The sequence below is a fragment of the Thamnophis sirtalis genome, unplaced genomic scaffold, assembly GCF_051295495.1.
Source record: "Thamnophis sirtalis isolate CommonGarterSnake01/CBP01778 unplaced genomic scaffold, rThaSir2_p1.2 scaffold_6, whole genome shotgun sequence".
Lineage (NCBI taxonomy): Eukaryota > Metazoa > Chordata > Lepidosauria > Squamata > Natricidae > Thamnophis > Thamnophis sirtalis.
This window is the reverse complement of record NW_028261386.1, coordinates 23006596-23018589: the sequence shown is the minus strand read 5'-3', so window position 1 is coordinate 23018589 and position 11994 is coordinate 23006596. Positions and strand designations below refer to the sequence as shown.

Below are 11994 nucleotides of genomic sequence, written 5' to 3'. Positions count from 1 at the left end.
GTAATGCCTTCTTACTGGTTCTCAAAACTTACAGACAGATGTCATATTCAAACCTATCTTGAATGTTTAAAGTCAGTGCTCTGCCAAAAAGCTACAGTTCAACATATATTGAATGGAACATATATTGAATATCTATAATGTTTGAAGTTTTTTCTTTGAAATCAGATTATTGGTTTATTTAATGATACTGGCGTCTCCCTAGACATTTTTCACCATCTGTAGCAATGCCAGAGATTAAAGCTGAAATCTTGTACTTGCAGAGCAGGTGTTTACCATCAAAATTTGTTTTGGCATGCCTATATTTAACTAAGTATATTGAAACAGCTATTAGAAGTGATGAACACACCAAATTAACTGCTACTCTGTAGGTGAAGGCAGTATAAATTGGCATAAGAAAAAGGCAAGCAAGAACAAGTGAGAAAATCAGACTCTTGTGCCAGCTTTGTTAATTTTAAATCTCCTAATGAAAAACTGCACTTTCTAAAGCATACATTTGTAATTTACAGGCTCATTACTCAAATTATGGCAGCTGTTACTCCAAGAAAAAGAAAACGCTGTTATAATAGGTAAGTTTTAAAATCCAGTTATAAGAATACTGTATTTTTACTTATTTTATTTATATTTACTATAATCAATCCTCATCGATTAACACAATATAAATGAAAATAATTTAAAATATCCACAAGAGGCATAAAAACTAAATAATAAAACAACTCAAAGATAAAATAATTCAAAAATAGAAGCAGACATAACTGAATCTGTTTGAATGCCTTCTGGAACACTTCTGTTTTTCATCTTCCTTAATGCCCACCTGAACAGGAGAAGCTAGAAGTTTCCAGAGAAACCCTTGAACTTCTTGTTACTACTAGAAGTATTTTAAATAAACTTTATACGTATGTGTGTGTGTGTGAATTTATTTTGGAAACCTACAAATCAGAATTGTATATGAAGTCATCTTCTGTTAAGTACATAAAGTACATTAAACTGATAGATTCTTCCTCATATTTAATATTTAAATGTCCAAATTAAGACAAGAATTGAGCTAAATTTACATTCCCCTGTTGTTCCCCTGTTTAAGGGAACAATGCTCATAACACCCAGTGAAGTTTTTTTAATTCAAATTCAGTTTTAAAAAAAGATTACATTCAGTAGAAGTTTTATTTTAATGTCATAAATTCTAAACTTTTTAAGTAACAAGTAATATTTTAAAGCTATAATACAGTGTTGTTGCTGAATTAGTTCTGAGATAGGTAACGAGTAAATGTGTTATTTTTGTAGTTTACAGCTGGTAAATGAGACTCCAGCAAAAAAGTTGAGGATGGAATTCACTGAAGAAGCATCTCCAACAAAAAAACCTTCTAGTTTCCAAGATAAAAAACCCCAGAACTTGCTTGAAAGGTCAACCAGCTTGGAGAACCTTAGTACTTCACCATTGCAGAGAGCAGATGCACCAAAAGTAAAATCAAATGCATTCCCAGAGAGAACATCTCCAGTGTCAGGCACTATATATAATTCCACTGTGCCAATCAATTCCTTTTACAGTAAAGTAAATACATTTCAAAGTATACTGGAAAGAAAACAAGCAAAAGAATGTCATATAAATTCCAGAAATGATTATGCAAATTTACCTATTGCTAACAAGACAGAAGTGATACAGGCCAAGATTCAACCTTTTAAAACTTCCAAACGCTCAGCTGTTTCCAAGCAAGCCAAGACCTTATCAAGAAATACTAAAAAAGCTAAAATAGAAATGGCTGTACCTAAGCCTAAGGGGAAGGAGAATAAAAAGTATGTGGTAGAAAAGAAAATTGAAGGTTCTTCTAAAGTTCTAACCATGAAGTTCAAACCTATGTTAAAACTCCAGGTAGGGGCAGCATTTTTTGCCACTGGAAAGAGGGGGAATGGTGACTCTAAGAAGGTGTTTTCTCCACGAAGGTCCCTCCAATTTATTAATAATACCACAGAAACTAAGAAGCAGGACAATCTTCTCACAAATACCAACATGCACTTATCTTCTGAAAGCAAAGCAGCTAAAACTGGCAGGGAAGAAAATCAAGCGGACGTATCCCCAAAAGAAAATATTGACATTGAGGATAAGAAGACCCTGGCATGTAATAAAAATCATATTAAGGACCCTCTGGACGATAAGAAATCATTACCAAATCTTAGACTTCTTCAAATTCCTCACTCTGGTTCTTTGGAGTCCCCAGCTCAGAAAGAAACTGATGTTGGGAAAGAGGTATGCATAATTTATGAACATTAGTAATTTGTCTAGTAAGTTTGATTGAAAAGAGATTAAATTCCTTAATTTGGTGACTGTTTGATTTATAGACGTGCATGTTCTGTCAAATTAGCATAAAGATAGGGTTTGTCTCTTGAAGACCCTTGAAGGTTATAATGTGGATAAACACTGATTTATTTGGAAAGCAATAGCAATAGCAGTAGACTTATATACCGCTTCATAGGGCTTTCAGCCCTCTCTAAGCGGTTTACAGAGTCAGCATATTGCCCCCAACAACAATCCGGGTCCTCATTTTACCCACCTCGGAAGGATGGAAGGCTGAGTCAACCCTGAGCCGGTGAGATTTGAACCGCTGAACTGCTGATCTAGCAATCAGCTGAAGTAGCCTGCAGTGCTGCATTTAACCACTGCGCCACCCCGGCTCTTCTAGACCTCATAATTTGTAGTTTTAACAAATATCTCATTCTATTAAGAATTTCAGAGTGTTTTTAAAGATCCCACAGTCCTGCCCAATCTCCACCCCATCTTTATGCTAATTTGACAGAACATGCAGGACTACAAATCAAAAATTTCATATCTTTATTTTTAACACTATGTGCTTTTAGTTTAAGATGCAGCCAAACTTGATTAATAAAATCAGGAATAATAAAATACAATTAACAAAAACTATGTTATATCTGACTGAAAAACATTCATTTATCTGAGTTATGGAAAATTAATCAGAATATTAAAGTTGAATAGATATCAGTTAGGTTAAACCTTGTATCACCATATGTAAGGTATAGCAAGTTTAGAAATCCTGTGTTCTCCGTGTACAGAATCTATTTTAAGGTCATATGAAAAATTTCTAAGGGCCTTTAAACTGATAATTCACCCTAAAGATATTTTCAAAAGTAATTATCTCACTAAGCCTCGGTGGCGCAGTGGTTAGGATGCAGTACTGCAGGCTACTTCTGTTGGCTGCCTGCAATTTTGCAGTTCAAATCTCAACAGGCTCAAGGTTGACTCAGCTTTCCATCCTTCTGAGGTGGGTAAAATGAGGACCCAAATTGTTGAAGGCAATAGGCTGACTCTAAGCCGCTTAGAGAGGGCTGTAAAGCGGTATATAAGTCTGGACTAGAGCAATATCTAAAACAATGGCTTCACTCATGTTCCTTTGAGCTCTTACATATTGTATCCATCACTATTAAGAATATTTGAAGTTGCCCTCTTGTTAAATGAGTTAATTGTTATTTTTTGTTACTAAACAATATTAGCTGGCTTCTCAGAGAAGCTGGAATAAACAGAGGACTGTTTACTCTGTAAAATTAACAGATAGAGATTTTTATTCAGCAACATCCCATTCATGATCAAGCCATGAATTCTTTTCTATTGGAAGCCATGAATTTTAAAAGATGATCTTTTCAAACACACATGACTTTACTTCCTTTCAGCCACCCGACTTTCATGGTTAATTCTTAGATTTTATCAGGATAATAGGAGATTAGGAAAATACTACTTGCCTTAGGTAGGTTTGTCAAGTCCTTTTAAGCATTAAGTAACTAAGGAAATAATCTTTCTCTGAACTTTCTTTGTTCCTCCCTCATAGGAAAAGCCATTAATCAAGTCGGCCACTTAACCTCTCAGTAACCATAATATGAATGTACTTCATGTTTTTCTTTATTAACAATGGATTTTCAGTATTAGGATATAAATTTGTACTTATCTATACTCTTACGTTTCTATGGGGCTGCTTTATTCTGTGGGATATTATATCTTGTACAATAACAAAAAATTGTCAGAAAGAGCTCACACATGTTGAACTTGAACGGAGATGCTGCTTTCCAGTTGTGAAAAAAATGCAAGAGATGTCTTTATATTACCAATTAATCTCTCCCAAAGCTTTCTCTATCCAAGAAAGATTTAAAAAAGATCTTATTTTCCAGATACTTTATTCCAGAAGTGACCATTTGGTTTTGAGTTATTTTAATTTGCTAATTCCTCAATAAGCATATTAAAATGGCCTTTAATTATGCAGCAAAGGAGACAGAACAACATATTCCAAATCAGTTGGGTAATTTTCTCTCTCCTGTTTATTTCAAAAGTTGTAAGATATTTTTCATAAATTCAAGCAGCAAAATCTGACCAGCTCTGCCCCATAAGATAATCCCCTCCCCCACCCACTGTTTCTCTTCATCAACCAGAAATCCTTTACAGTATTCCAAAATTAAGCTGTACCTTATAGTAAGTTTTATTCATTTCATTTTATTGTCCAGAGTTCCTCTTTGCAGGAGATGGGCAGTTGATAAGTAGATAAATAAGTAAAAAAACAAGTTCAATGCTCATCCTGTTGCACTTGTACAGATGTGTAAAGGGTATATTTTTAGCCATAATCCTCTTTTCCTTTGTTGTGCCAAAACATTGTATTGCTACATTTGTATTATTTTTCTGATTTCCTTGCCAAATCCTATCGATGCTTCATTGGTGAATCAGTTCTTGAACTCCTTGCCTTTCCCACTATTCTTTGTACCTACTTTTTGTCTTTCTCCCATTGAATTGAATGGTGTGATATCTCCAGTAAATTAATTCTTTAAAATTTCTGTGTAGCTGCTAATTATAATTATTGAATAAAACATGATCATTTAATTGTCTTTTTTGACATTTGCCTCATTAATAATTTAATATGTTGTACTGTTTATTCATTATAGTTTAATTTTACACTTCCAGAACATATATTTTCATAATCTGTCGGGCTCAAGGTCCCAATAGAATTGGCAGCGAGGGAACACTTCAGTTTGTATAAAAAACATTTTGTTTTTTTACAGGTTTTGGAGGAAAACTCAAAGAAACCGTCTGACAGTACAAACAAATATAAAGTTACCTCTTCCAGTAAGTTATTTATAGGTGATTATAATCTCCCATTGTTTACCAATTGGCTTCCAGGTGCATTTCATGATGCCAATTGCCACCTTTAGGGTCCCAGACATATATCAGGTTATCTGAGAGATCATATTCTCCCAATTTGATCAGACAGAAGAAAGTCAGCTCTTTCCAGGTCTTGTATATTATCTGGTGTGACCTTGGGAATGGGTATTTTTAGCCATTGCCTTCAGACCTTGATATCCCTTTGGCATGAAGGCCTGGTTTCCTTCACTCCTAAATTTCAGGAGGGTAGTTGATATTTACGTGCTCCATCTAGAGCTTGTTATAAGTGATAGTTGAAATCTAACAGGCTTATGACTTTTGATGGTCAAGCTATCTTGATCCTCAAAAATATCTTAAGTTCTTCCTTTTGAGATCTGGAGCACGGTGTTATGAATAATGCAAATGGGTGGATATAAATTTTATTTTATAATAAAATAAATTATTTTTTTCCCAAATATCATTTTTGGCAGACCATGTCCATTCTTTGTTCAGAACATTTTCCAGCAACAAAAAAAGGTATGTCAGTTCTGTAATATTCTCAGTAATTATATAATGCAGAGGAAGAATTTCCTATGGAGGTAAGTCCTTTCAGCAAATGTTTGAAGTTATGACAGCGCTGAACAAGTGGTACTTTTGTGGTCTTTGAAATTTTGGCTGTTGCAGCATTCCCACAATCACATGACTGGCCCACACTTAGAATGGTTGCAATGTCTTGCAGTAACATGTTCACCATTTGTGACTTTCCTTGCCAGCTTCCCATAAGCAAAGTCCACGGGAAAGCTGGCAGGAAAAGTTCCAAGCCTTGCTGTTGTTTTCGCCTGAGGATCCAGTTATGGAATATATGAGATCCCACTTGCAGCATGTTGTCCTCCTGCATTCTATAGCGCACACCTGCCTGGTCATGCTTATACCACACTACAGTACCTTCCCGGATTGTGTAGCAGCCCCTGCCCTTTGTAGCCTTGCTTGTGCTACATACAGTAGCAGCCACTTGCCTGCCCCCAGCTTGCTTGCAAGCCACTTGGGATATGTAGCTTCCTGCTGACTTCCCCATTGACTGCTTATGGGAAGCCAGCAGGAAATGATCCTTGTTAAATGACCTTAAATACTTACTTAACAATGGCAATGGGGACAGGCAGGATTGCCATCACCAGGTGATGCCATCATGTGACAAGGCACTTACAAACACATTAACAATGAAAATTACCATTAAGTAAGGACTACTTGTATTCGAACTGAAGATTTAGAAGAATTGCCCTATTATTCAGGTTCACAGTCATTGAATTGAGCAAGTAAGCAATCTGTTATTTTCCTGTTACATTTCCTATTACATTTGGTTACTGATTCTTATTAGCCTAGGCAGCATTGGCCAATATCAAGGGGTGACAGTTGTAGTCTAAAATAGTGCAAGTTCTAGAGGGACTGATTTCTTAAATATAAATGTCCATGTTGCAACATTCAAAATTAACATGGCTTCTGCTGGGAGAAAATTTGTTGACTTCTTGGCCTTATAGCCCTAATATTAGTCTTAAGAAATGAAACATCTATATATTTATGAATCTTTATTGGTAAGATGCAAATACAATATCTTTGTTTCAGCCTACAGACTCTTCCAGATGAACAACATGTAGAATTGAGTCCAGTAAGGCAGAATTCTCCCTCCAAACTAAAAATCAACAAGAAGACAAAAGTACTGGCCAAAGGCTTGAAGGATCAAATGATCATTGTGAGTATAGTTCTTGCAACCACAATGCTGACAGACGTGCCACGTTTTGTTTCTGAATGTGCATATTAAAGTACTCAATGGTCTCTCCTAATGTCCTAGAATGGACAGTATAACATGTTAATCCACTCTGTGCCTTTACAGGATGCTGGTCAAAAACATATTGGTGCCACCATCTGCAAATCATGTGGCATGGTTTATTCAGTTGCCAGCCCAGAGGATGAAGCACATCATGTCCAGTATCATCAAAGATTTATGGAGGGAATAAAATACACAGTAAGACTGAATTTAGATATACCCTGGAGTCTGTTCTTTTTTAAAAAATTTATTCTTAGCTAAATTTATTCATCTAAATATGTTTTCCATTTTCCTTTTGCCCTTTTTGGTAGAGCTGGAAGAATGAGCAAGTAGTTGCAGAATTCTGGGATGGAAAAATTATATTGATTCTACAAAATGATCCAAAATATGTCATCAAAAAGGTGCCGCAGTAGACTTTTTCTAACCTTGTTCCTATTTTTTTTGTCTCAAAGTTATTTATCAGTTGCAGGGTTGTTCCATAATTCTTACATTTTGAGGGGGAAACAAATGCATACAGTACTCCCAAATGTTAAATAACTTTCAGCCCAAGTTAAATGTTTAAGAAATTACCAAAGGAAATATTCCCATTTTCTAATAATTTCTGGAATTATCTTTTATTACTAAATATGTTGCATGGTCTTAATTTTTGAAAAGTGATAAATAAAAGAGTTTGTGTTCAGTTTTTAGGAGCAACTTTCCAGCCACCTATTTTTGGTGTTAACATAATATCCAGTGCTTACTGCTTCCCAAAAATCTTGGTGGCCAAATAGAATTCCAGCAAAAAATGCACTTTTTATAATTCTATAACTTATTGTTGCTAGAAATGTTGCCTGTCGACACCAATCTGATTAGCTAACTAAATTACTGTGGGTTTCTTCTTTTTATATAGGCTGATGACATACGCAAACTTGTAGATAATGAACTTGGTTTTAAACATGTGGTACAGACAGATCCATCACAGACTAAAACATACTTGTTTGTATCCAATGAAAAAAAGATAGTTGGCTGCTTAATTGCCGAGCCAGTCAGACAGGTAAGCAATTTTACTGTTGAATGAAAAATCTATGGTTGAAAGAAATACATTTGTTCTGAAACACTGAATATTTAAGCTTGATTTGTAAAGTGTTTATATCTACAATACCTACACACACACACACACACACACACAATGGAAAGTTAAGGTGATGTATCTACAGTGGCTTTTATGATCTTATGAACAGTAATTATGTATTAAAACATTTGAGAAACATTCAAGAAATTGATCTACCGTATTTTTCAGAGTATAAGATGCACCTTTTTCCTCAAAAAAGAGGCTGAAAATCTGGGTGCCTACTTATTTCTTTCTCTCCCTCTATCTACCTACCTACTTTTTTTTTTTTAATTTGCCTTCTCAAAATCTTGGTGCGTCTTATACTCCAGTGCATTTTATACTCTGAAAAATACGGTACCTAACATCTGGTAGAGGATGTCTTATTGGGCAAAGCTTTACTGCTTTTAATTTTTGGATTCTAACAATTAGTCCAGGAAAAAATAAAAGACCAACAGAATAACAGTTAGAAGGGAAATTGGAGGGCTTCTAATCCAATCCCCTACTAAAGCAGGAAACCCAGTAACATTTCAGACAAATGGTTGTCCAATCTCTTCTTAAAAACCTCCAGTGTTGGGGCACCCACAACTTCTGGAGGCAAGTTCATCTACTGATTAATTGTTCTGTCAAACAATTTCTCCTTATTTCTAGGTTGATTCTCTCTTTGATTAGTTTCCATCTATTGCTACTTGTTCTGCCTTCAGATGCTTTGGAAAATAGTCATCTCCTTAAGTCCAAAAGAATGTTTTTTCCTTAAGAGATGGCTGCAGTTTTTACAGAGTTAGGATACTTGGGTATATGCAGCCAAACATGCACAGTATCAAATTTGGGAGGCAAATATATATTTTAAAGCCTGGTAAACCATCCTTTAATATCTATTAGGTACTGTTTAAATAGATCACCCTCCTTTTTGTGTAGGCTTTCCGAGTGCTTTCAGAGCCTATAACAGAGGAGTCCCCTACTAAAAACAGCTTAGAGCATCAGCGTGCCTGGTGTTGCTCAACCAAGCCAGAAAAGGTCTACTGCGGGATTAGCCGAATCTGGGTGTTCAGCCTGATGCGGAGAAAGCACATTGCCAGCCGTTTGGTGGATGTGATGAGGTAAGGAAGTAGTGCTGGGTCCAGTCTGAAGATTTTGTAACACAAAAAATATGACAACAGTCTTATTTTCAGATACAGTCCTCGAAGTGAGCCCAAAGTTTCTGTTACCAAGTGGGACATTTGTTAAGTGAATTTTGTCCCGTTTTATGACATGTCTTGCCCCACTTGTACAGTGAATCACTGCAGCTAAGTGAATCTGGCTTCCCCATTAATTTTGCTTGCCAGAAGGTTGCAAAAAGTCACTGCAACTATCATAAATATGAACCAGTTGCCATCTAAATTCTGATCACATGACCACAGTCATAAAGTGTGAAAAACAGTCATGTCACTCTTTCCAGTGCCGTTGTAACTTTGAAAGGTCAGTAAATGAACTGTTGTAACTTGAAGACAACTTTTATTTCTTTTATGAATGTTGTAATACCCTGTTTCACCGAAAATAAGACCTCCCCAGATAATAAGCCCAATTGGGCTTTTGAGCGCATGCGCTAAAATAAGCCCTCCTCAAAAATATTGCAACACAGCAGCAGCTATGGGGTGAACATGCTCGCCACCTGCTGCACCTCAGAAATAATAAGACAAGACCTCCCCAAAAATAAGGCCAAGTGCTTATTTTGGGAAACACGGTAATTAATTTAAACTTTTATTAAATATAAAAAACCTAGATAACTAGGACAATTATATTCTTAATCTGCTTTGATGCGTTTATTTTTTCTTCCAGGCAAACATTTTTATTTGGCTGTTACCTAAGCACCAATGAAATCGCCTTTTCAGATCCAACACCAGATGGAAAGTTATTTGCAGCAAAATATTGCAAAGTACCCAACTTCCTTGTTTATAATTTCATTAGTTAAAATTAATTTATACAACTACAAAGTAGAGTTAATGAACCCATCTCTTTCAGCAAGTTATTACATAAAATGTGGTCAGTGCTGTTATTGCATTGTTTTCTGCTTTAATGTGTTAATTTAAATTCAAGTTAGTATTTGATATGTAAATTGTTTTTAAAAAGTTAATTCTGAAAATTAAATTCTGAAATTTATTGTAACATCTAGAAGGGGTGAAAAAAGAATGACTACTCTAGATCTTTATTGGTACAGCCTTCGGTATATTCTAGCAAACATACTCAATTTCTTGCAGACTGATGACTGTTTTAGTAAAAAATAATACCTCAGTGCTGAAACTGAATAAGCAGGGGTGGAAAATGTGTTAAGCTACATGTTCCCAAGCTAATTTCCAGCACTTTTTACCAATGATTATACCAACTATGGTATACATCTGGAAGTTGTAATTTTTATGGAGGAAATAAAGAGTAGGAGGTAATGTAATGCTGCTATGAACTAATATTTTAAAATTATTTTGCACCTGTTCATGGAAGCACATTGCTGAAACTAGCTTTGAAAGTGTTGGAGACGACTGCAGGATGGAACTGCAATTCTTGCACTAAACATTGTTGAACCAAGTTTGTTCAAATAAATTTTTCTCTATTAATCATTCTTTGGTATGTCAATATCTACAATAGTGAATGTCTGTTTACAAAATTTACATACTGCCCCAATCAATCATCGCTGGTTAAGTATAAAAAGTGGACCTACTAGTTCCACTGTTGAGTCCTTTATGATCAAATGTGATCTTCATACACATTTGGTCATAAAATAATCTGCTACACACAGAAAAGAAAGAATTGTGGAATCCAAATTTTAACATTTAACGCTCGGTGAACGCTCTGATGGGGCGCAGGAGTTCATGGCTTCCATGACAGCCATGGGCTTGACCCAGGTAATTCGGGGCCCAACCCATGCAGCGGGTCACATGCTCGACCTCGTATTCCTCTCGGAGCAGTGGATGTGTGATCTTGGTCTGAGGGGTAATGAGATCATACCCCTGTCGTGGTCAGACCATTGCCTACTGAGGCTTGACTTCCGGAGGCCAAACCCCCACCGTAGGGAGGAGGAACCGACCAGGTGGTTCCGCCCCAGGCGACTTATGGACCCATTGAGGTTCCAGACGGAGCTTGGGGCCATTCCTGATACTCTCGCCCACAGTTCGGCGGAGACTCTGGTTGCCGCCTGGCACTCGGCGGCGTCGGAGTCTCTTGATCGGATTGCGCCACTACGGCCCCTCCGGGTCAGTGGATCCCGGAGGCCCCCTTGGTTTACCGAGGAGCTCCGGGAGAAGAAACGCCGGAGGAGATGCCTAGAGCACCAGTGGAGGTCCGATAAGTCCGAGGCGAACCGAGCTCTTCTAACCACCTGCACCAAGGACTACGTTCGAGCATTAAGAACTGCCAAAAGATCATACATTTCTGCCTTGGTTGCGTCCGCCGAGTCACGCCCAGCCGCCCTGTTTAGGATAACCCGCTCCCTCCTTAACAGGAGGGATGCGGGAGACCCCTTGCAGGGTAGGGCTGAGGACTATGCTCAATTCTTGGCGGACAAAATAGCTCGGTTTCGGTCGGACTTGGACTCCACCGCAGTAGATCCAGCCGAGACACAGGAGGACCGCTTGGCAAATCATCTCTGGGTTGAGTTCCAGGATGTTGCCTCTGGGGATGTGGACAAGGCCATTCGAGCTGTAAGTGCCTCCACCTGTATTCTGGACCCGTGTCCCTCCTGGCTGGTTGCCAACAGCAGGGAGGTGACACATGGATGGATCCAGGCGGTCGTGACCGCCTCCCTTCGGGAGGGGCACTTCCCCGCCGTACTTAAAACGGCGGTGGTGAGACCCCTCCTGAAGAAACCATCCTTGGATCCAGCCATTTTAAACAACTTTCGTCCTGTCTCCAACCTCCCCTTTATCGGGAAGGTTGTTGAGAAGGTGGTGGCCTTCCAGCTTCAACGGGCCTTGGAGGAAGCTAGTTATC

General features: G+C 37.5%; 1 protein-coding gene across 2 annotated transcripts; it reads left to right on the top strand.

Annotated features, from left to right (window-relative positions):
• The first annotated feature begins 510 nt into the window (after positions 1 to 510).
• ESCO2 (establishment of sister chromatid cohesion N-acetyltransferase 2) lies at positions 511 to 10832 on the top strand. 2 transcript variants are annotated; one of them, XM_087717406.1, is made up of 10 exons: positions 511 to 566; positions 1279 to 2239; positions 5047 to 5110; positions 5617 to 5662; positions 6746 to 6872; positions 7014 to 7145; positions 7259 to 7348; positions 7837 to 7980; positions 8953 to 9134; positions 9853 to 10832. In XM_087717406.1, exons 1-10 carry the CDS (start codon positions 523 to 525, stop codon positions 9983 to 9985), a joined length of 1923 nt encoding a protein of 640 aa, XP_087573532.1. In that variant the 5' UTR covers positions 511 to 522; the 3' UTR covers positions 9986 to 10832. The 2 variants fall into 2 exon arrangements, with proteins under 2 accessions (XP_087573532.1, XP_087573533.1); XM_087717407.1 differs by lacking the exon at positions 8953 to 9134.
• The last annotated feature ends 1162 nt before the right edge of the window (positions 10833 to 11994 follow it).